At 36.0% G+C, this 24,840-nt stretch overlaps 1 protein-coding gene across 4 annotated transcripts in view; it reads left to right on the top strand.

Annotated features, from left to right (window-relative positions):
* Positions 1-24,840, top strand: part of DMXL1 (Dmx like 1) — a 172,114-nt gene that overhangs the window by 88,572 nt on the left and 58,702 nt on the right. For all 4 annotated transcript variants that reach the window (XM_049873606.1, XM_049873604.1, XM_049873605.1 and 1 more), the window contains exons 19-27: positions 61-168; positions 2,258-2,427; positions 2,965-3,062; positions 4,085-4,250; positions 5,174-5,435; positions 7,838-8,931; positions 9,461-9,652; positions 20,468-20,544; positions 22,592-22,719. In XM_049873606.1, the coding sequence (XP_049729563.1) occupies positions 61-168; positions 2,258-2,427; positions 2,965-3,062; positions 4,085-4,250; positions 5,174-5,435; positions 7,838-8,931; positions 9,461-9,652; positions 20,468-20,544; positions 22,592-22,719 (2,295 nt within the window). The remainder of the gene's footprint in view (positions 1-60; positions 169-2,257; positions 2,428-2,964; positions 3,063-4,084; positions 4,251-5,173; positions 5,436-7,837; positions 8,932-9,460; positions 9,653-20,467; positions 20,545-22,591; positions 22,720-24,840) is intronic.

Raw genomic sequence — 24,840 nt, 5'->3', positions numbered from 1 at the left:
GAAATGTTTTTTGGTTTACAAGTAAAATTAAGTAAATACTTCTTTTTTTCCTGGTTATAGGTGGAGAAACTCTTGATGAATGTGGATTAAAATTTCTTTTGGCTGTTCGACTCCATACTTTTCTTACAACTTCCCTTCCAGCATATCGAGCTCAACTCCTTCACCAAGGTAATTTGGGTAATAATCTACTAAAAGGAAGTAAGGAGAGTAGACAAAGAAGAGAGGTTTGTGGACTTTGAGCTTGTTTTTCTCCAGACATGATAATGCCAACAAATTTGACATATACTAAGCCTCCTTAATTTCTTGTTTAAAATGTTTATTTCTGCTTAATTTTCTTTGCTTAAAACATTGGAATTTTTATTAGTAGATGAAAAGACTTAATGAAGAAAAAGATATTGGGCAAATAAATTCTGTATTACATTTTCAAACACATCATGTATTAAAGGCCATTTAGTGTCATTTTATTCTCTTTAATTTTTCTTCAGATTTTCCTTTTTGACATTTACCTAAATTCAGCTTCTTTCCCCAAAATTTGAATAACACTTTTGTTTTAAAATAATTTATATACGGTTTAAAATATTTTACAAAAAAGAGTACAGAACACAGAACATAAAAATGCACCCACCCCCAAAAGTACTATTGGTACATATTTCAGATATTAGTTTAATAACATTAGTACATTTCAGATTCTCTTATATACTATTAACTGGGACTCATAAAGTTATAAGTGACAGAAATCCCACTTATATTAACTTAAAACAGGATATGTATTGGCTCAATACCCAGGAATTTCAAGGACTAGAGCTAGCTTCCAGCATTATCGGATCTACAGCTTAAAAGAGTGTTACTGGGACTCAGCCTCTGCCAGTTGGTCTGTGACTCTGGCTCTTTTTTTTTTTTTCCTTTCTTCACTGCCCTTTTCCTCTCCCTGCATCTTCCTTCCCCTCATTTTGCGTTTAGCTTTGGAAAAGCAAAGCTTAAAATTCTAAATCAAATCCTTTCATTATTTATAAAAATTCATTGAACTTAGTTACGAGGTAATAAAAAATAGAAATTGAAAAATAATTTAGAATAATAGTCCATTCACAGCATAGGTTTTTTGTTTGTTTCTCCTATTTATTTCCAGACTTGGGTATAGTGGACATTTCAGATTTCTTGGCACAGTTTACAAATCTAAGGCCATAATTATGTCAAAATATGTCAAAGCCACATCTTGTGATTAATCATTTATGTTACTCAGGCCTAAGTGTAATAACCCAGTGCCGTCGAGTCAATTCCGACTCACAGTGACCCTACAGGATAGAGTAGAACTGCCCCATAGAATTTCCAAGGAGCACCTGGTGGATTCAAACTGCCGACCTTTTGGTTAGCCGCCGTAGCACTTAACCACTACACCACCAGGGTTTCTAAATGTAATACTCAACAAAATGTATTGTGAAGAGATAGACCAGAAACTGGTTAGTAAACAACACCTGTGTCGACCGGTAGGTTGAGAGAATTGCTGATGTAAACGATGCTAAATAAATATGAAAGTATCTTATTAATATGGTGATTTGAAGTAATAGTAGTTATTATGTGCTAGATTCTATCCTAAATGCTTTAGCTATATTATTTCACTTAATCCTCACAACAATATAAGGTAGGTGCCAGGTTTATTCACATTTTATAAATGAAAAAAAAAAAAATGGATCAGTAAGAGATAAAGTAACTTTCCCAAGGTTATATGGTCAGTGATAGATCTGCAATTAAATATGTGCATCCTGATTTCAGAGTCTTTGAAGTGCAGTGCTCAGTTCACCAAGCTAATGCCTTTCTGATTCAGTGGAATTAAACCCATAAAGCAAATACTGACCAAAAAAGGTGAGAAGCAGCTGTGAAGAGAGAAATATGCCAGTGTAGAGTATAATGCTTAGATGCTTCCATTTTTCTAAAAAGGGTCATGGGTAATAGCTAGAGAATAAAAATACTGCAGCACAATGGTATTTGCATTTTTTCATGTATTTTCTTAAAAAAAGATGTTTTAACTGGAGAAAATATATGCTCATTTTAGAAGATATTGAAGTGATAAAGTTGTTTGAAGAAGCGAATAAGAAATAATCCATACCCTACTAATTGTAAGACACTTAATTGTAACTCTGTGAGTCTCATGTAAAGCTCAGACATTTTTATCTCAAATATGGAACAAACATTTCTGATAATCATTTTATACAATCACATTTATATTTCATATAAAACATTATTTTTTACATTTCTTTAGGCCTGTCTACTAGTCATTTTGCCTGGGCGTTTCATTCAGTAGCAGAAGAAGAACTGCTGAACATGTTGCCAGCAATGCAAAAAGATGATCCCACATGGTCTGAGCTAAGAGCTATGGGTGTGGGGTGGTGGGTCCGGAATACCCGCAACTTACGCAGATGTATAGAAAAGGTAAGCATTTTTATTTCGGTGTAATAATGAACTAATATTTTCTTTGCGCATTTCTTTAAATGGCATTCTGTATTTACTCTGCTGTTACTCTTTTTTTTTTAAGCAGTGAAATGTTTTTAAATCGTGTTTGTATTTCAGAATATTAATATAAATTTTAAAATTCACATTCTAGCTCTTAAGTTGCTAGTTAACACACATTTGCTTAGTAGTGTATGTTTGATTTTTACAAAATAATTTATGTGCACATTTAGGAAAGTCAGGTAAGACAGAAGAGCTGGTAATTAAAAGCATCAGCCCTGTTCCCCACCTTCAGAGGCTATAACCATACATTACTTTGTAATTATTATTTATTTCATATATACATATATTTATATGTATAATATATGAATATATGTATATATACATGTTTATGATCATATAATTTTAAAAAAAATATTGAACATATTAATAATGTGTGCCAGCCTTATATATGAGAGAAATCATTTTTTCACTTAAAAATGTTTTTGTGAAATTTTGACCAATATTTTCTAATTATAGGTAGCCAAAGCTGCCTTTTATAGAAAGAATGATCCTTTAGATGCTGCCATCTTTTACCTCGCAATGAAAAAGAAAGCTGTGATTTGGGGGTTATATAGGTAGGTGAGGAAACTGTGCTTCAAAATTGAAAACTTTTTATAAAAGGTATAATATAACTGTATTAAGTAAAGATTTGTTGTTCTTGTTGGTATTGATTCAGTAGATTCTTGGTTATGTTTATATTTAATGAAAGATTTCATAGGGAAGAAGCTCAAGTGTTTTCCAAAGTAGAAGTATCTTAATGAGGTCATTTTAATTTTTTTTTTTCAGGTTTTTCAGCCCAGAATCTCATGCTTTTGCTTATTTTAAGAACATCTCATGGTGCTCTTGGTGAGCAAAAGTAACTAAACCAAAAGCATGCATCTCTAGCATGGGGAAGAAGATCAGTTAGTGGAGTCTGAAACAGGCATCTTCCTTCTTACCCACTGAGAGCTCATGCCAGGCTATCCCTCCAGCTGCCTCCCTGTTGAGGGCCTTGACCCCATTCCTGAGCTAAAATCACTTAGAAGTTTCTCTCTCTCACGTCTCCTGAGCAAGACTTGGTGAACATGATTACTGTAAATAGTTCATCATTTGTTTTATGTTCAATTCCAGGCAAATCTTTATGATTAGCAGTCTTTGGGGGACAGTCATGATGGTAGCAAATCAGTTCGTAAGAGACTAGATATCTTGGATTGTTTTGAATCAGGGCATATTTCTTAGGTTTTTTATCACTAAAATCATCCTAGAATTACAGGCAAGGGGAAGAGGTGATTGATGAAATTTAAATGGTGAAGTAGCACAGAAGTTAACATAAAGTATATATTTTGCATGGATATAAAAATAATTTCCCACACTGCTGCTAATGCAGTTTTCTTTGAAGTTTGAAAGAATTTTTTTCAATAATTTCTGTGATTTATATGAAAAAGACTAAATGTTTACTCAGTGCTTTTTTCTGCTGGGAAAAGAAGCAGATGTGCGGTAATTTATGAACTGGCAAATATGTCTATGGAGTCTTAACTTTTAAATGGCTAACTTTGTAAGTAAGATTGATTTGATATGGATGCACTGTGTTCCAAAGTTTTCTTTTTTTTCTTAATAGATCTCAAAAAGATGCCAAGATGACACAGTTTTTTGGACACAATTTTGAGGATGAGAGGTGGCGTAAAGCAGCTTTAAAGAATGCTTTTTCCTTGCTAGGCAAACAGCGATTTGAACATTCTGCAGCATTTTTTCTTTTAGCTGGTTGCCTCAGAGATGCAATTGAGGTAATGAATGAAACTTTTTTTTTTCCTTCAGTAGCATTGACAGCCTTTACCCATGGCTTAAACTTTTATTTTTTAATTTTAACTTAATTATAGTGGAAGTAACAGAAGGCTAAATATCTCAAAGTAGCTGATATTTAACTGTGACTTTTAGAATTTTATTTTTTATTTAGGTTGAATTGTATTTAAGTGTACTAACAGTGGGCTCAAACATAGTGTGATTGTGAGGATGGCGCAGGACCAGGCAGTGTTTCGTTCTGTTGTACGTAGGATCACTGTGAGTCAGATCTGACTTGACGGCACCTAACAACAAGGTTAACCACCTTGTCTTGGTTCGTAGAGATAGGTAGTTGATCTGATTCTTCAGGATGGTCATGAACAGGTTAAAAAAAATGGTTTGTCCTCCCAATTTAAACATATTTAAACCTGTATCTGGCGCTAACTTAGTTGATGATCCTTTTAACTGATTATTTCTTAGTAAATCTTTAAGTAAAACTTACGAACACATAAAATATTACAACATTTATACGCCAAATTGTCCTTTTGTTCAGTTTCATACAAGTGATGCAAAATATATTTTAAATTTGTTGTAGTGTGGAGTAGATGGAGAAGAGTAGTGTTTCAAGAATAAAACAAAATATGTGGCTTGAATTGATGCTATTAAGAATTATTTACTATTTCCTTATTAGGCTAATTTGTTTTGCAAATAATATATTTAGCACTAGCAGATGAATTTATAAGTATTAACATAAATATTGTCCAGTAGATTTGCTAAAGCAAGCAGTACTTGTTTTTATTATTATCCTTGCTTGCTAATTTCTGATGTTAATAAAACCTTTTGCTCTATTTATTAGTGAGCCAATTGAGTTTATCTTAAACAAAAGAAACCCCTGATTATTTATAAACAATATTTCTTTTTTTCTAAGGTATGTCTTGAGAAACTGAATGACATTCAGTTGGCTCTTGTAATAGCAAGACTCTATGAGTCTGAATTTGATACATCTTCAACATATAAATCTATATTACGTAAAAAAGTTTTGGGAATTGATTCTCCTGTCCATGAACTCAATTCATTGAACATAAATATGCATTATGATCCTTTTCTTCGGAGTATGGCATATTGGATTTTGGAAGATTATGGTAGTGCTCTGGAAACGTTAATAAGGCAACCTATCAGAGAGGATCATGGTAAGCTGCATTTCTAAGATGTTAACGATTAAGCATTTTGTGAGTACTTGCTGAGTGCAGAACACTTTTGGGTGCTGAGGTAATACCAAACAAGTGGAATATATATAACCCAAGACCTTATGGCTTAGTTGGGGACACAGGGTTATATATACAGTATTTTTTTTTTTTTTTTTCAAAAAGGTAAATTTTTTGAAAATCATGGACTTATCATACAAGTGATGCAATACCAGAAAACCAAGGACTTTTCTGTTTTTATGAGATAGATTTGTTCATAAATATTATCAACCCTTGAATATAAATGTTTTGAAGAAATACTAATATAAATCTGTTGTTTGTCTTTGGTGGGAGTTAGTGTGTTTTTAATCAATTTTATAATTTTTATAGTAAAAATGTATTCAGGGTAAAGAAAGTTGACGTAAGTGATATGATTTGAAAATCTTCAGCTAAGTGAACCCATGACTCTCTATTGTTCCTTAGAAGAGTGAGGTAGAGGGTATTATATATTTTTTTTTTTTTTAATTTTGGTGAAAATATATACAGCAGAACATATATCCATTCATCAATTTCTGTATGTACAATTCATCAACATTGGTTACAGTCTACACATTGTATCACCATTCTTGCTGTCTTTACCCATACTGTTTTACCACCATTGACTTGGACTCACTGCCCCCCAAACTTCACATCTGTGCTTTAGAGTTACTGTTGGCAGTTTGAGCTCATACGGATAATTCTTTGAAAGAGTGCAATGCTCATGATGAACATTCTTTACCAATTTAGCATAACAGTTGTTTAGTTTAAAGAAGACTTCAGAGGATAATTTTGGTTCATGGTTTGAAGATTTTCTCAAATAGATTTGGGGGTTCCTCCAGTCTCAATAGGTCCAGTAAGTCTGGATTCCATAAGAATTTAAAATTCTATTCTTCATTTTTTGCCCTTTTGGTCAGGATCCATCTATTGATTCCTTGATCAAAACATTCATTAGCGGTAGCTGGGCACCATTCAGTTCTTCTGGTCTCATGGCTAAGGGGATAGTAATTCATGGAGGTAGTTAGACCTTCGGTCCAAGCTAAAGGTTTTCTAGAGGCTCATATAAGATGGAATTCTTTATATGCGTTTATGTAAAAATAGTGGGATTTGCTTTTCAGCTACTTTTCCATAAATTGAACTGTGTCTGGTAGCTGGCACAGTTAGGTGTCATGTCATTTGGAGTACTAGTTAGAAAAGTTTATAGTCCATAGGTTTTCACATGGCTTCATCTAATCGGGAAGTGTCATATGCCTTACCGTCAAAACTTATGAGAAAACCATGTGACTCAGTTGTTCAACTCTTCTAGCCATCTGAGCTAAAGATTTCCAAATTGGCCTCTGTGTAATGAAAGGGGGAAAGGAACGGCCTTTTCCAGTCATCTTCTTATACCTACACATATTCTTGTCAGCAGTGTATGTTGCTTATGGGTTAGTATGTGATCACTTACTTTCAGAGCCAATGAGAATTGTTTTCTTCTGGAAGAAAATTGGAAAAGGTAACAGTGGCTTGGACCAGGATGGTAGGAGTAGAGACACAGAGAAGTGGTTGTTTTGAGGATATAATTTTAAAGTTGACTAGAGAGGACTGGAATGAATATGGAATGTGAAGGAAAGAGGAGTCAAGGACAACTCCTGGATTTTAGCTTGAGCAACAGGTAAGTGAGATGGGGGAAACTCAGGTCAGAATAGCTTTTGGAGGGTACTGTTTTAGGTAAAGAAGATCTCTTTGATAAAGAGACCTTTGAGCCAGAGCCTGATTGAAATGAATGAGTAATCAATGTGGATATACGGATAAAAAATGGTATAGGCCAAAGGAACACAAAATAAAAAGGCTCCAAGGAAAGTGTGTGTACATCTATGCGGAAATCTCAGGTAGGCATTTGAATATAGGAGTCTAGATTTACAGTGTATATTGTCAGCAGATAGATGGTATTTAAAGCCAGGGGACTGTATGAGTTTACATAAGGAGTATAGATGCAAAAGAGGTGAAGAACTGAGCCCTAGGACATTCTCAGCATTCAGTGATAGGGAAGATGAAGAGGATCTAGCAAAGCTGACTGAGGAGTATCCAAAGAAGAAGGATAAGATGAACTAAAAATGTATAAGTAGATGTTTTAAATTATCTTACACTATTACTGAAGGATATTTGTTTAGATGAGAAAGCAGCATAACCTTTGTTTTCCTACTGTGTTAGAACATTTCATTATAAATGTGCTTTGTCTGCTCAATGCCATGGATTAGTGTGGTCTATTACTAAAATCTTATCCAAAGACCAGGTAGGTAAATATGCCATAGTTGAGGGGGAAGGGGTATAGACACCCAATTCAGCTCTTGAAGAATTTTTCTTGGCTCACAAAATGAATTTACTTCCAGGTCAAGCCATGATGTCAGCCTGTAATCCTGCGGTTTTTAATTTCTACAATTACCTAAGGACACATCCTCTTTTGCTGAGACGTCATTTTGGATCTTCCGATGTATTTTCCACACATATGAGTTTAACAGGGAAGAATGGACTGGCAGGAACAATTAATTTAAGTGAAAGAAGATTATTTTTTACTACTGCCAGTGCTCACTTAAAAGCTGGTTGTCCCATGTTGGCTTTGGAAGTATTATCAAAGATGCCCAAGGTCATAAAAAAGACGAAACCTTTTTGTAGAACATCTAGTTTTCTGGATACAAGTAAAGACTGTTCTCCTTCTTCTCCATTAAAATTGGATGCAAGAGAAGACAAGTCTTCTGCTATTGATTGGTCACAGTCACTGATGAATGGTTTGGGATCTTCTTCAGAGGGTTCCTCAGAGAAACAGTCAAACTCCACTCTTTCTTTTGACTGGAGCCAACCAAGTGTTGTATTTCAGGATGACTCTTTAGAGTTAAAATGGGACAGTGATAACGATGAAGAAAATGAGGATCTTCCTATTTCAGTGAAAGAACTAAAACCTTTACAGAGAAAAATAAGTAAAAAATTAGATGAAACAAGTTCTAATTACACAGAATCTTTCAGCACACTAGATGAAACTGACATTTTAAGTCCATCAGAAGATATAATTGCAGTCCAGTTAAAATTTAGAGCATGTTTAAAGATTCTTACCGTAGAACTTCGTACTTTATCTACTGGCTATGAAATAGATGGTGGAAAATTGCGTTACCAGCTATATCACTGGCTTGAAAAAGAAGTGATAGCTCTTCAGAGAACTTGTGACTATTGTTCAGATGTTGAAGACCTGCAGTCTGCGTTTGGTGAAAATGGAGATGAACTTAGATTAAATGAAGATACTGAAGATTTGCTTCACCAAACTAAGGTGAAACAACTAAGAGAAAATTTTCAGGAAAGAAGACAGTGGCTCTTGAAGTATCAGTCACTCTTGAGGATGTTTCTTAGTTATTGCATACTTCATGGATCCCATGGTGGGGGTCTTGCCTCTGTGAGAATGGAATTGATTTTGCTTTTACAAGAATCTCAGCAGGTATGTAACATATATGATCACTAGTCAAAATAGTACATGCATGGAAGTTTTCAATGTTGCTTTTTTGGTTTTTGTTTTTTTGTTGTTTTAAATACTAAAATTCTTGATTTTCTTCACTAATGATCCTTTAAGGAATGTTCCCTTTTGTGTGGTGCTACATGTTGTGAATATGTAAAAGTTCTATATTTATTGTGGTTTAGAGACAATGCTACATGTTGTGAATATGTAAAAGTTCTATATTTATTGTGGTTTAGAGACAATTCCTTATCAGGCCCTAAAACCTGCAGAATTTATACTCCACAGTCTGTTTACTGCAAGAGAGTATTGTCACATCACTTTTCAATATTATTGAAGGGTACTCGTTTTTAGTGAATTGTTAACCTTCTCATGCTCCTTCTAATTCTTAGCTTTCTATTACACTTTTAGTTTTTAATGTATTGGAAGTTTTTTCAAAGAGACCCTTGAATTATGTAATGTATTGTAACTATAAATAGTTGATGAACCTTTTTTTTCCCCCTTTGTTTTTAAGGAAACATCAGAACCAATTTTTCCCAGCCCTCTGTCAGAGCAAACCTCAGTACCCCTCCTCTTTGCTTGTACAGCCAGTGCCAAAACAGTAGTTGCCAGTCCATTACTGCACCTGAGTAATCTAACACACGACATTCTACATGCCATAGTAAACTTTGATTCACCACCCCATCCTGATATTCAAAACAGTAATGTAAGTATGCTCTGTTTCAAGCTGTTAACTTACCTATTTGCAATAATAAAACTAAAAGATAAGTGTTAAGGCTTTCCACAACCAATTTCAACATCAGACTGTACATAGTGATTGTTATATTACCAAGTTTATATTGATTCTAATCAAAGAAAACTTCTATTTGTAGACAAGGCTCATCCTGTGTTACTTATAACCCATCGGGTACTTTAATTTTTAAAAAATGCTGGTTATTTAGCCTTGTTTAACAACTTCATTAAGATAAGACTAAGAGGTACATATGCAGATACGTGGAAATCCTGGTGACGTAGTGGTTAAGTGTTATGGCTGCTAACCAAAAGGTCGACAGTTCGAATCGAGCAGGTGCTCCTTGGAAACTCTATGGGGCAGTTCTACTTTGTCCGATAGGGTCGCTATGAGTCAGAATTGACTCGATGGCAGTGGGTTTGGTTTTTTTTGTTTAATGCAGATACGTGAGTGACTCCTTAACAGTACATTTAACTAACCAAAATGCTGATTTTAGAGATATGCAAACGCTGTTTTTTAGAGATAGTAATTTTTAAATACCTAATGTATAAGTCGTTTTCCTTTATTAACATTAAAACATTACGTATTTTTTTTATTAACTTTTATTAAGCTTCAAGTGAACGTTTACAAATGCAATCAGTCTGTCACATATAAGTTTACATACATCTTACTCCGTACTCCCACTTGCTCTCCCCCTATTGAGTCAGCCCTTTCAGTCTCTCCTTTCGTGACAATTTTGCCAGCTTCCCTCTCTCTCTATCCTCCCATCCCCCCTCCAGACAAGAGTTGCCAACACACTCTCAAGTGTCCACTTGATATAATTAGCTCACTCTTCATCAGCATCTCTCTCCCACCCACTGACCAGTCCCTTTCATGTCTGATGAGTTGTCTTCCGGGATGGTTCCCGCCCTGTGCCAACAGAAGGTCTGGGGAGCATGGCTGCCGGGATTCCTCTAGTCTCAGTCAGACCATTAAGTATGGTCTTTTTATGAGAATTTGGGGTCTGCATCCCACTGATCTCCTGCTCCCTCAGGAGTTCTCTGTTGTGCTCCCTGTCAGGGCAGTCATCGATTGTGGCCGGGCACCAACTAGTTCTTCTGGTCTCAGGATGATGTAGGTCTCTGGTTCATGTGGCCCTTTCTGTCTCTTGGGCTCTTAGTTGTTGTGTGACCTTGGTGTTCTTCATTTTCCTTTGCTCCAGATGGGTTGAGACCAATTGATGCATCTTAGATGGCCATTTGTTAGCATTTAAGACCCCAGACGCCACATTTCAAAGTGGGATGCAGAATGTTTTCATAATAGAATTATTTTGCCAATTGACTTAGAAGTCCCTTCAAACCATGTTCCCCAGACCCCTGCCCCTGCTCCGCTAACCTTTGAAGCATTCATTTTATCCCGGAAACTTCTTTGCTTTTGGTCCAGTCCAATTGAGCTGACCTTCCATGTATTGAGTGTTGTCTTTCCCTTCACCCAAAGCAGTTCTTATCTACTGATTAATCAATAAAAAACCCTCTCCCTCCCTCCCTCCCCCCTTCGTAACCACAAAAGTATGTGTTCTTCTCAGTTTTTACTATTTCTCAAGATCTTATCATAGTGGTCTTATACAATATTTGTCCTTTTGCGTCTGACTAATTTCGCTCAGCATAATGCCTTCCAGGTTCCTCCATGTTATGAAATGTTTCACAGATTCGTCACTGTTCTTTATCGATGCGTAGTATTCCATTGTGTGAATATACCACAATTTATTTACCCATTCATCCGTTGATGGACACCTTGGTTGCTTCCAGCTTTTTGCTATTGTAAACAGAGCTGCAATAAACATGGGTGTGCATATATCTGTTTGTGTGAAGGCTCTTGTATCTCTAGGGTATATTCCGAGGAGTGGGATTTCTGGGTTGTATGGTAGTTCTATTTCTAACTGTTTAAGATAGTGCCAGATAGATTTCCAAAGTGGTTGTACCATTTTACATTCCCACCAGCAGTGTATAAGAGTTCCAATCTCTCCGCAGCCTCTCCAACATTTATTATTTTGTGTTTTTTGGATTAATGCCAGCCTTGTTGGTGTGAGATGGAATCTCATCGTAGTTTTAATTTGCATTTCTCTAATGGCTAATGATGGAGAGCATTTTCTCATGTATCTGTTGGCTGCCTGAATATCTTCTTTAGTGAAATGTGTGTTCATATCCTTTGCCCACTTCTTGATTGGGTTGTTTGTCTTTTTGTGGTTGAGTTTTGACAGAATCATGTAGATTTTAGAGATCAGGCACTGGTCGGAGATGTCATAGCTGAAAATTTTTTCCCAGTCTGTAGGTGGTCTTTTTACTCTTTTGGTGAAGTCTTTAGATGAGCATAGGTGTTTGATTTTTAGGAGCTCCCAGTTATCGGGTTTCTCTTCATCATTTTTGGTAGTGTTTTGTATTCTGTTTATGCCTTGTGTTAGGGCTCCTAGGGTTGTCCCTATTTTTTCTTCCATGATCTTTATCATTTTAGTCTTTATGTTTAGGTCTTTGATCCACTTGGAGTTAGTTTTTGTGCATGGTGTGAGGTATGGGTCCTGTTTCATTCTTTTGCAAATGGATATCCAGTTATGCCAGCACCATTTGTTAAAAAGACTATCTTTTCCCCAATTAACTGACACTGGTCCTTTGTCAAATATCAGCTGCTCATACGTGGATGGATTTATATCTGGGTTCTCAATTCTGTTCCATTGGTCTATGTGCCTGTTGTTGTACCAGTACCAGGCTGTTTTGACTACTGTGGCTGTATAATAGGTTCTGAAATCAGGTAGAGTGAGGCCTCCCACTTTCTTCTTCTTTTTCAGTAATGCTTTGCTTATCCGGGGCTTCTTTCCCTTCCATATGAAATTGGTGATTTGTTTCTCCATCCCCTTAAAATATGACATTGGAATTTGGATCGGAAGTGCGTTATATGTATAGATGGCTTTTGGTAGAATAGACATTTTTACTATGTTAAGTCATCCTATCCATGAGCAAGGTATATTTTTCCACTTAAGTATGTCCTTTTGAATTTCTTGTAGTAGAGCTTTGTAGTTTTCTTTGTATAGGTCTTTTACATCCTTGGTAAGATTTATTCCTAAGTATTTTATCTTCTTGGGGGCTACTGTGAATGGTATTGATTTGGTGATTTCCTCTTCGGTGTTCTTTTTGTTGATGTAGAGGAATCCAAGTGATTTTTGTATGTTTATTTTATAACCTGAGACTCTGCCAAACTCTTCTATTAGTTTCAGTAGTTTTCTGGAGGATTCCTTAGGGTTTTCTGTGTATAAGATCATGTCATCTGCAAATAGTGATAACTTTACTTCCTCCTTGCCAATCCGGATACCCTTTATTTCTTTGTCTAGCCTAATTGCCCTGGCTAGGACTTCAAGTACGATGTTGAATAAGAGCGGGGATAAAGGGCATCCTTGTCTGGTTCCCGTTTTCAAGGGAAATGCTTTCAGGTTCTCTCCATTTAGGGTGATATTGGCTGTTGGCTTTGCATAGATGCCCTTTATTATGTTGAGGAATTTTCCTTCAATTCCTATTTTGGTAAGAGTTTTTATCATAAATGGGTGTTGGACTTTGTCAAATGCCTTTTCTGCATCAATTGATAAGATCATGTGGTTTTTATCTTTTGTTTTATTTATGTGATGGATTACATTAATGGTTTTTCTGATATTAAACCAGCCTTGCATACCTGGTATAAATCCCACTTGATCATGGTGAGTTATTTTTTTGATGTGTTGTTGGATTCTATTGGCTAGAATTTTATTGAGGATTTTTGCATCTATGTTCATGAGGGATATAGGTCTATAATTTTCTGTTTTTGTAATGTCTTTACCTGGTTTTGGTATCAGGGAGATGGTGGCTTCATAGAATGAGTTGGGTAGTATTCCGTCCTTTTCTATGCTTTGAAATACCTTCAGTAGTAGTGGTGTTAAGTCTTCTCTGAAGGTTTGGTAGAACTCTGCAGTGAAGCCGTCCGGGCCAGGGCTTTTTTTTTGTTGGAAGTTTTTTGATTACCGTTTCAATCTCTTTTTTTTTGTTATGGGTCTATTTAGTTGTTCTACTTCTGAATGTGTTAGTTTAGGTAGGTAGTGTTTTTCCAAGAATTCATCCATTTCTTCTAGGTTTTCAAATTTGTTAGAGTACAATTTTTCGTAGTAATCTGAAATGATTCTTTTAATTTCATTTGGTTCTGTTGTGATGTGGTCCTTCTCGTTTCTTATTGGGGTTATTTGTTTCCTTTCCTGTATTTCTTTAGTCAGTCTAGCCAATGGTTTATCAATTTTGTTAATTTTTTCAAAGAACCAGCTTTTGGCTTTGTTAATTCTTTCAATTGTTTTTCTGTTCTCTAATTCATTTAATTCAGCTCTAATTTTTATTATTTGTTTTCTTCTGGTGCCTGATGGGTTCTTTTGTTGCTCCCTTTCTATTTGTGCAAGTTGTAGGGACAGTTCTCTGCTTTTGGCTCTTTCTTCTTTTTGTATGTGTGGATTTATCAATATAAATTGGCCTCTGAGCACTGCTTTTGCTGTGTCCCAGAGGTTTTGATAGGAAGTATTTTCATTCTCGTTGCATTCTATGAATTTCCTTATTCCCTCCTTGATGTCTTCTATAACCCAGTCTTTTTTCAGGAGGGTATTGTTCATTTTCCAAGTATTTGATTTCTTTTCCCTAGTTTTTCTGTTATTGATTTCTAGTTTTATTGCCTTCTGGTCTGAGAAGATGCTTTATAATATTTCGATGTTTTGGACTCTGCCAAGGTTTGTTTTATGACCTAATATGTGGTCTATTCTAGAGAATGTTCCATGTGCGCTAGAAAAAAAAGTATACTTTGCAGCAGTTGGGTGGAGAGTTCTGTATAAGTCAATGAGGTCAAGTTGGTTGATTGTTGTGAGTAGGTCTTCCGTGTCTCTATTGAGCTTCTTACTGGATGTCCTGTCCTTCTGTGAAAGTGGTGTGTTGAAGTCTCCTAGTATAACTGTGGAGGTGTCTATCTCACTTTTCAATTCTGTTAAAATTTGATTTATGTATCTTGCAGCCCTGTCATTGGGTGCATAAATATTTAATATGGTTATGTCTTCCTGATCAATTGTCCCCTTTTATCATTATATAGTGTCCTTCTTTATCCTTTGTGGTGGATTTAAGTCTAAAGTCTATTTTGTCAGAAATTAATATTGCTACTCCTCTTCTTTTTTGCTTATTGTTTGCTTGATATATTTTTTTCCATCCTTTGAGTTTTAGTTTGTTTGTGTCTTTAAGGTGTGTCTCTTGTAGGCAGCATATAGATGGATCATTTTTCTTTATCCAGTCCGTGACTCTCTGTCTCTTTATTGGTGCATTTAGTCCATTTACATTCAGCGTAATTATAAATAAATAAGTTTTTAGTGCTGACATTTTGATGCCTTTTCATGTGTGTTGTTGGCAATTTCATTTTTCCACATACTTTTTTGTGCTGAGAAGTTTTTCTTAGTAAATTGTGAGATCCTCATTTTCATAGTGTTTGACTTTATGTTAGTTGAGTCGTTACGTTTTTCTTGGCTTTTATCTTGAGTTATAGAGTTGTTATACCTTTTTGTGGTTACCTTATTATTTACCCCTATTTTTCTAAGTAAAAACCTAACTTGTATCGTTCTATATCGCCTTGTATCACTCTCCATCTGGCAGTTCAATGCCTCCTGTATTTAGTCCCTCTTTTTGATTATTGTGATCTTTTACCTATTGACTTCCATGATTCCCTGTTGTGTGTATTATTTTTTTTTTAATTAATCTTAATTTGTTTGTTTTTGTGATTTCCCTATTTGAATAGATATCAGGACGTTCTGTTTTGTGACCTTGTATTGTGCTGGTATCTGATATTATTGGTTTTCTGACCAAACAATATCCTTTAGTATTTCTTGTAGCTTTGGTTTGGTTTTTGCAAATTCTCTAAACTTGTGTAAAACATTACGTATTTTAAGAATAATGTTATAAAGTCCTGTTATTCCTCTAGGCTCGACAGTGATTTAGGAACCAGCTACAGCAGAATCATTTGGAATGCATATTAAAAATTCAGATATTTAAATTACTCCAAACTTATTGAATCAGTCTGAGGTTGAGGCTCAGGAATATGTGTTTTTAAGAAAGGTGATTCTGATGCATAACTACTCATCTAGGTAATTGTGTAATCAACCACAGCATCTGTTTCCTCTCTGTCATCACTCCACTTTATCATTAAAACCACATTTTATATTTCATCCTTACTGCAGTATGACCACGTTGCTATTCCACAGGAGAAAGATGTGGCAGTCTACTTCCGTAAAGATTACAGCTTTGGAAACATTATGGGGCAGTTCTACTCTCTCCTATAGGGTCACTGTGGGTTGGAATCGATGGCAGTGGGTTTTGTTTCAGTTTGATGACCTCCTTTGACTATTTTTGCATATCTCGTCATCTCTTTCTTCCTTTTTTGAATTTCTTCATAGTCCATCATTTGGTTCTTGCCTGCCTTGCAGGCTATATCATTCCAGTTCAATTTTCTGCTTGAACGCTAGTGGACTCTCCTTCTACAGTTTTACCATCTTAGAAAACCTTAACCCTTGAAATTTAATTTTGCCACTTCTTTTCCTGTACTGCTTTATAGTGTAAATGCCCAAAGTGTTTATTATGCAGTTTGGAGTTCAGTTTCCTTCAGATTGTGCTCATTTTAGTGAAACATTATTCCATACTGAACTTTAATTGTAGCATAACCCTGTTGTATCAGTTAGCTTTTACTGCTTAAGAGCCACCCTGAAATGTTAATGATTTAAAACAACCACTATTAATTTAGCTCATGATTCTGTGGATTGGCTGGTCATTTCTTCTGGTTTCAGCCAGCAAGGCATGTCTCTACTGGACTTTCTCATTTGTCTTTGGTCAGCTAGTGGGTTGACTGGATACTGGGTGATCTAGGATGGCCTCATTTACTTGTCTGGTAGTTGGCAGGCTGTTAGCAGGGCTGACAGAGTCTACATTATCTATGTCTCCAGCAAGCAACCCTAGGTTTTTTCACATGGTGGTTGCAGGGGCATAAAAAACAACAAGAGTAGAACTTTAAGGTCTCTTGAGGCCTAGGTTGAGAACTCACATGTCACTTATGCTGTGTTTTTTTAGTCAAATCAAGTCACAAAAGCAGCCCAGATTCAAGAAGTAGGGAAATAGACTCCATCTCTTGATTGGAGAGGATGTAAAATCTTGCCATTATTTTTATAACCTCCCAAATATAGTATTTGCCTGTTTCATTTATATGATCATATTCTTTTTTTTTTAATTGTACTTTAGATGAAGGTTTACAGAACAAACTAGCTTCTCATTAAACAGTTAGTACACATGCTGTTTTATGACATTGGTTAACAGCCCCACGACATGTGAGCATTCTCCCTTCTTGACTTTGGGTTCCCTATTAGCTGCTTTCCTGTCCCCTGCTGCCTTTTAGTCCTTGTCCCTGGTCTGGTGTGCCCCTTTAGTCTCATTTTGTTTTATGGGCCTGTCTGATCTTTGTCTGAAGGGTGAACCTCAGGAGTGACTTCATTACTGAGCTACAAGGTTGTCTGGGGTCATATTCTTGGGGTTTCTTCAGCCTCTGTCAGGCCAGTAAGTCTGGTCGTTTTTTGTGAATTAGAATTTTGTTCTACTTTTTTCTCCAGCGCTGTCTGAGACCCTCTATTGTGATTCCTGTCATAGCAGTCAGTGGTGGTAGCCAAGCACCATTTGGTTGTACTGGACCTAATCTGGTAGAAGCTGTGGGAGTTGTGGTCCATTAGTCCTTTGGACTAATCTTTCCCTCGTATCTTTAGTTTTCTTCATTCTCCCTTGCTCCCAAAGGGGTGAGACCTGTAGAGTATCTTAGATGGCCACTCATAGGCTTTCAAGACCCCAGGCGCTTCTCACCAAAGTAGAATATAGAACATTTTTTTTATAAATTGTGTTGTGCCAGTTGAGCTAGATGTTTCCCAAGACCATGATCCCCACAGCCCTCAACCCAGCAATTTGGTCGCTCAGGGAGTTTTGATGTGTCTATGAAGCTTCCATGACTTTGCCTTGGACAAGTTGTGCTGGCTTCCCCAGTGTTGTGTACTGTCTTACCCTTCAACAAAGTTACTACTTATCTATTGTCTGTTTAGTGTTCATCCTTACTCTTCCCCTCCCTCGTAGCCATCAAGTTTGTTTCTTTTTGTGTGTAAACCTTTCCGTGGATTTTTATAGTAGTGGTCCCATACGGTATTTATCCTCTTGTGATTGACTTACTTCACGCAGCACGATGCCCTCCAGATTCATCCATGTTGTGAGATGCTTCAAAGATTCATCTTTGTTCTTTATCGTTGTGTGGTATTCCATTATATGTATGTACCATAGTTTGTTTATCCATTCATCTGTTGATGGGCATCTAGGTCATTTCCATCTTTTTGCTACTTTGAACAATGCTGCAGTGAACATGGGTGTGCATATGTCTATTTGTGTGATGACTCTTATTTCTCTAGGATATATTCCTAGGAGTGGGATTGCTGGATCATATGGTATTTCTATTTCTAGCTTTCTAAGGAAACGCCATATTGTTTTCCAAAATGATTGTATCATTTTGCATTCCCACCAGCAGTGCATAAGAGTTCCAATCTCCCTGCAGCCTCTCCAACATTTGTTATTTCGTGCTTTTTTTATTTATGCCACTAATGCTGGGGGCGAGATGGTATCTCATTGTGGTTTTGATTTGCATATCTCTAATGGCTTTAGTGATCCCGAGAGCATTTCCTCTGTTAGCTGCTTGAATGTCTTCTTTGGTGAAGTGTCTATTCATTTCCTTAGCCCATCTTTTTATTTTATTTTATTTTTTTTATCGTGCTCTAAGTGAAAGTTTACAGTTCGAGTTAATTTCTCATACAAAAATTCATACACACATTGTTATGCGACCCTAGTGGCTCTCTCATAGAGACAACACACTCCTCCTTTCTACTCTGGATTTCCCATGTCCATTCCACCAGTTCCTGTCCCTTTCTGCCTTTTCATCTTGCCTCTGGACAGGAGTTGCCCATTTAATCTCGCGTATCTGCTTGAGCTAAGAAGCACTCTCTTTATAAGTGTCATTTTATGTCTTATAGTTCAGTCTAATCTTTGTCTGAAGATTTGGCTTTGGGAATGGTTTAAGTTTTGGGCTAACAGAGAGTTCGCGAGCTATGTCTTCCAGGGTCCCTCCAGTCTCAGTCAGACTATTAAGTCTGGTCTTTTTATTAGAATTTGAGTTCTGCATCCCACTTTTCTCCTGCTGCATCAGGGACTCTCTATTGTGTTCCCTGTCAAGGCGGGCATTGGTGGTAGCCGGGCACCATCTAATTCTTCTGGTCTCAGGATGGAGTCTCTGGTTTATGTGGCTCTTTCTGTCTCTTGTGTCTTTGGTGTTCTTCATTCTCCTTTGCTCCAGGTGGGTTGGGACCAATGGATGCATCTTAGATGGCCACTCACTAGCTTTTAAGAGCCCAGATACCACTCAACAAAATAGGATGCAAAACATTTTCTTAATAAACATTATGCCAGTTCACCTAGATGTCCCCTGAAACTATGGTCCCCAGACCCCTGTCCCTGCTTCTCTGTTCCTCTAAGTGTTTGGTTGTATTCAGGAAACTTTAGCTTGGTTTAGTTCAGTGCTGACTTCCTCTGTATTCTGTGTTGTCCTTCCCTTCACCTAAGAAAATTCTTATCTACTATCTAGTTAGTGAGTAGCCCTCTCCCTCCCTCCCCACCCTCATAACCATCAAAGAATGTTTTCTTCTGTGTTTAAACCTTTTCTTGAGTTCTTATAATAATGGTCTCATACAATATTCGTCCTTCTGTGACTGACTAATTTCACTCAGCATAATGCCTTCCAGATTCATTCACGTAATGAGATGTTTCACAGATTCATTGTTGTTCTTTATCATTGGTAGTATTCCACTATGGGACTATACCATAATTTGTTTATCCATTCATCCACTGATGGACCTTTGCCCATCTTTTAACTGGATTCTTTGCCTTGTTGTAGAGGTGTATGATCATATTTTTTACTTTAATCCCAACCACCAATAAAAATTTAATTTTATTGACAAAGGAGAAAATAGTGATTAGATTTTGATCTTTTACTCCTCATTTATGAAAAGAACTGTCATACTTTGTAATCAGATCAAGAACCTGTATGTTTAATGTTTAATATTATAGTGTAGTTTATTTTCTTACCTAGCTTAAACTTCTCTTTTATCCTTGTTCTACTATTACAGCTTCTACCATGCCGTGTTCAGGGTTGTTTGACTCTTCTGCCTTTCAGTTAATGTCTTTCATACCTATATTTTCTCCCTTTTCTAACGTTCTACTCTCTTCAAACTGTCTGTTTTCTATAGTAACTAGAATATGTGGTAGCATATTTTTCATTGGCCTTTTCATAGGTGAATGTCTTTTATCAATCTGATTTCTTCATAATTTGAGGAAAAAGCAGGTTGAGTGTTAGAGGACCTGCTTTTAATACATGGTTGAGGGTCTACTGGATAACCATCATCTACTCCTCTTTGCTGTTGACATAGACATTAGATGGCAGACATGTTTTATAATTTCTGCCAAAGGCCTCAAGTGGTTTTTCTTTAAATTGTTTCAGGTGAGACCTCAGTAGGCAGAAATGTTATACAAAAAAATAACAAGAATAGTTTACATATAAGGACAAAATAGTTTTTTTTTTAATCTTTTAAAAATGGTGATTATATTAGGTCTTGAAAATAGTTACACTTAAAAAATGTTTTTGTTGTTTTTCTAGGTATATGTAATGCATACTTTAGCAGCTTCACTTTCTGCTTGTATTTATCAGTGCCTTTGTGGTAGTCATAACTACAGGTAAGCATCTTTTCCTGAAATTTAAGAATGCTTATAATAACCAAAGAGGTTTCAGATTTTGTATGTTTTTGCTTTAGAAAAAGTATATTCAGCAGCCTACTTTAAATAATGCAGAAAAACATATGACTGAGGTATTAAATACTTCTTTTCATCTTTGAAATTTTAGCTTATGCCTTTATAGCAAATGAATCTCAAGTAAACTCTTCTCAGTATAATTTCCTTGGCAAGCCTTATTTTATGCCAGTCATGCTGTGATAGGCATTGAGAATTTTAAAAGAAACAAGGTAAGGTCTCCTTCCTTAAGGTCAGTGTAGCACTAAAAACAAATGTGTGAACAGATAGTAGTGTGTAGAATAAGCACTGAAATGATAAGTACTGTATTACGATAGACAGTACAAGGTTGAGGTTGCACAGGAGAGTGACTGACTTGAAGGAGTTGAGAAAATTTTTACAGACAAGTTTAGGATTTCTCTCTTTATAGACTGAGATGCCACTATAGTTCATGTAGGCAATAAAAAATATTGACACCTATATCTATCTTTAGTTCTTTGAATTATTTCTTCAAATAGTGTTTCTTCTCCGTTTTATTTTTTCTCCTCGTAGACTGATACTGGAACTTGTGAATCCATTTTATTTTTCTTTAAGCTTTACTCTCATATATGCCTTTTGTCTGTCTCTTTTTGCTGCATTTCAGGAGAAATTCTAGCTTGATTTTCCAGCCACTAATTCATTCTTAAGCAGTGTCCTATTATTTAGGCTGAGTTTGTGTTTTAGAAATTCTTTTTTTTTTTTAAACTTTTTGTCTGTCCTTCCCTCCCTTCCTCCTCCCCCTTCCCTCCCACCCGCACCCCCCCCCCCCCGCCATCGTGCCTCCCCTGCTTCCTCCCTCTCTCTTTGGGTATAAATTGCTTTCCTTAATCTTCTGTGAAGTCTGCTTCCTCAGTTAAGGTCTTTTGCTAAGTTCTTATCTCTTGTATGGTGTGAGCCTTCCTTGGTGTTGATTTTTAGTTGTCTGTTCATCTTATGTGTTTGAATTTTCTCATAGGTGGCCTCTGTTTATCCTGCTGATTATATATTCCTGAGGTAGCTTCAACTTGATTCTTTTGACCCTAGTCCTCTGAGAGTTCACTTTCTTGTTATTGAGCGTGGCTTTATTTTCATTAATTTATCTTTAGCTTTCCTTTCACTCCCTTAGGTTTACTGTTATAGCAGAGGAGAGATTTTTTTTTTTTGTTATTCTTGCCATCTTGAAGCTGAAAAGTAAACCAAGAGAAACTATTCACAAATTTATCTAAATGTTATGGCCAGTGAGATTTACCAATGAGTGTAGCTTTAAACCAATAAATGTGCTGTATTTAAATATTATATTCATTTACTTAATGTATGATATAGGACTTTCTGACAGGATTTAACAAAGTTCTTTATACTGTATTCTGTCAGCTGTGTGTTACTTGTTCATTAATCTGTTTACTTAAAGTGTCATTTACTTGGGGAAACTCATCCTGAATTCCCAAATTGTGTGAAATACATAGCACCCTATGAATAGGTTTGTCTTTAGAAACAATATAAAATTATTTATTTATATCACGTCCACGCCCCCAGACTGTAAATTTCATGGATGCAGAAACCGTGCTTTTTATTATATGCCTAGTGTCTGATGAAGTGCCCAACATAGGGCAAGCTAGACATTAAATATCAAATTGACCCTAAACTAACTTTATTCTCAACCGTATGTTTCAAAGTCCCCTGTGTAAGCTTGCTACTTGTGATCCACAGTGATTTTGTTTTCTCATATTTATTCTTTCCCTAAATAGGTATGCTTAAAATCTATCACGTGTGTTTTAATTTAGAAAACATATATATTTATACTTAAAGGATACTTTGTTTTCATGTAATACTAAACTGTAGAGTATATTACTTTGATATAATCTAGTATAATGAATAAATAAAAAATGTATATTTCAGGTCCCCCAGGGATTAGATCTAAAACATGAAAGTATTATATGTGAAATTTGTCATGGATTTAAATATTCTTTTCTTCTCTTAGTTCATTACAAACAAACCAGTTTACTGGAATGGTATATCAGACAGTACTGCTTCCTCACCGACATTCTTGGAAAACAGGAAGCTTAGATGAAGCAGTAACTCCCAACACATCACCAGCTCAATGGCCAGGTATAAATAATTCATATATGTGTGAGTTTCTTCTTAGCCTTGTTGAAAATTTTAGTAAGATGAGTAAAAAGCAGATTTGATTTGGTTTTGCGGCATGGTAATTATTGTTAAATATTGCTAAAACTGATACCAGTTCAGTATTCATCACTCATTACAAATTATACAGATACTTTACCTAAGTAATTCTTGATCATTGTACTAAAATAACTCAATTGTTTTGTTGCATCGTTTAAAATTTTTTACTTTTTTCATAATAGGAAAACATTTGTTATGGCACTGCAATCTTATAAAAGTTAAGGTTCAAAAAAGTCATTTCAAAATCTATTCTGAAGGACAACACTTCCAGTGATAGGATAATATCTATGCACCTACAAGGTTAACCAGTTAATATGACTATTATTTTGAATTTATACACCAACTAATGCCAAAGATGAAGAAATTGAGGATTTTTACCAACTTCTACAGTCTGAAATTGATCAAACGTGCATTCAAGATGCATTGATAATTACTGGTGATTGGAATGCAAAAGTTGGAAACACAGAAGAAGTATCAGTAGTTGGAAAATATGGCCTTGGTGATAGAAACGATGCTGGAGATCACATGATAGAATTTTGCAAGAGCAATGTCTTCTTCATTGCAGATAACTTTTTTCAGCAAGGTAAACGGGGACAATATACGTGGACCTCACCAGATCGAATATACAAGAATCAAATTGACTACACCTGTGGAAAGACACAATTGAGAAGCTCAATGTCATCAGTCAGAAAAAGGCCGAGGGCGTGTAGCAGTACAGACCATCAGTTGCTCATTTGCAAGTTCAAGCAGAAGCTGAAGGAAATTGAAACAAGTCAACAAGAGCCAAAGTTCAACCTTCTCAAGAATAGATCTGACACACTGAACACTAATGACCAAAGACCAGATGAGTTGTGTAATGACATCAATGTCATCATACATGAAGAAAGCAAAAGGTCATTAAAAAGAGAGGAAAGAAAGCAAATGAAGTTAAAGAGCTGAACAGAAGATTTCAAAGGGAGACCTGAGAAGACATCCAATAAAGTGTTATAGTGTCGTGCAAAGACCTGGAGTTAGAAAACAAAAAGGGAAGAACACAGGCATTTCTCAAGCTGAAAGAATGGAAGAAAAAATTCAAGCCTTGAGTTGCTGTACTGAAGGATTCTATGGGCAAAATCTTGAATGATTCAGGAAGCATCAGAAGAAGATGGAAGGAATACAGAGTCCCTATACCAAAAAGAATTTGTCAGCATCCACCATTTTAGGAGGTAGCATATGATCAAGAATCGATGGTATTGAAGAAAGAAGCCCAAGACTTTGGTGAAAAACAAGGTTCCAGGAGTTGACAGAATACCAACTGAGATGTTTCAACAAATGGATCCAGCAGTGGAAGCAGTCACTCATCTATGCCAAGAAATTTGGAAGATCTGGCTAGTCGACTGGAGGACATCCTTATATGTGCCCATTCCAAAGAAAGGTTATTCAGCAGAATGTGGAAGTTACTAAACGATATCATTAATATCACACACAAGTAAAATTTTGCTGGAAATAATTCAAAAACAGTTGCAGCAGTACATTGACAGGGAACTGCCAGAAATTCAAGCCAGATTCAGGGACGATATGGAATGAAGGATGTCATTGCTGATGTCAGATGGATCCTGTTTGAAAGAAGAGAATACCAGAAAGATGTTTACCTGTGTTTTATTGACTATACAAAGGTATTCAAATGTTTAGATCATAACAAATTATGGATAACATTGTGAAGAAAGGGAATTCCAGAACACTTAATTGTACTCTTGAGGAACCTATGCATAGACCAAGAAGCAGTCATTGAACAGAACAAGGGGTTACTGCATGGTTTAAAATCAGGAAAGATGTGCATCAGAACTGAATCTTTTCACCATATATTTATTCAATCTGTATGCTGAACAAATAATTCGAGAAGCTGAACTCTATGGAGAGCATCACATTAGAACTGGAGGAAGACTAATCAACAGCCTGTGATATGCAGGTGACACAACCTTGCTTGCTGTAAATGAAGAGGACTTGAACCACTTACTGATGAAGATAAATAACTACAGTCTTCAGTGTGGATTACACCTCAACATG

The sequence above is a fragment of the Elephas maximus genome, chromosome 2 (genome assembly GCF_024166365.1).
Source record: "Elephas maximus indicus isolate mEleMax1 chromosome 2, mEleMax1 primary haplotype, whole genome shotgun sequence".
Classification (NCBI taxonomy): Eukaryota; Metazoa; Chordata; class Mammalia; order Proboscidea; family Elephantidae; genus Elephas; species Elephas maximus.
The sequence above is the reverse complement of the archived record's forward strand: the minus strand, read 5'-3'. Positions and strand labels throughout refer to the sequence as shown.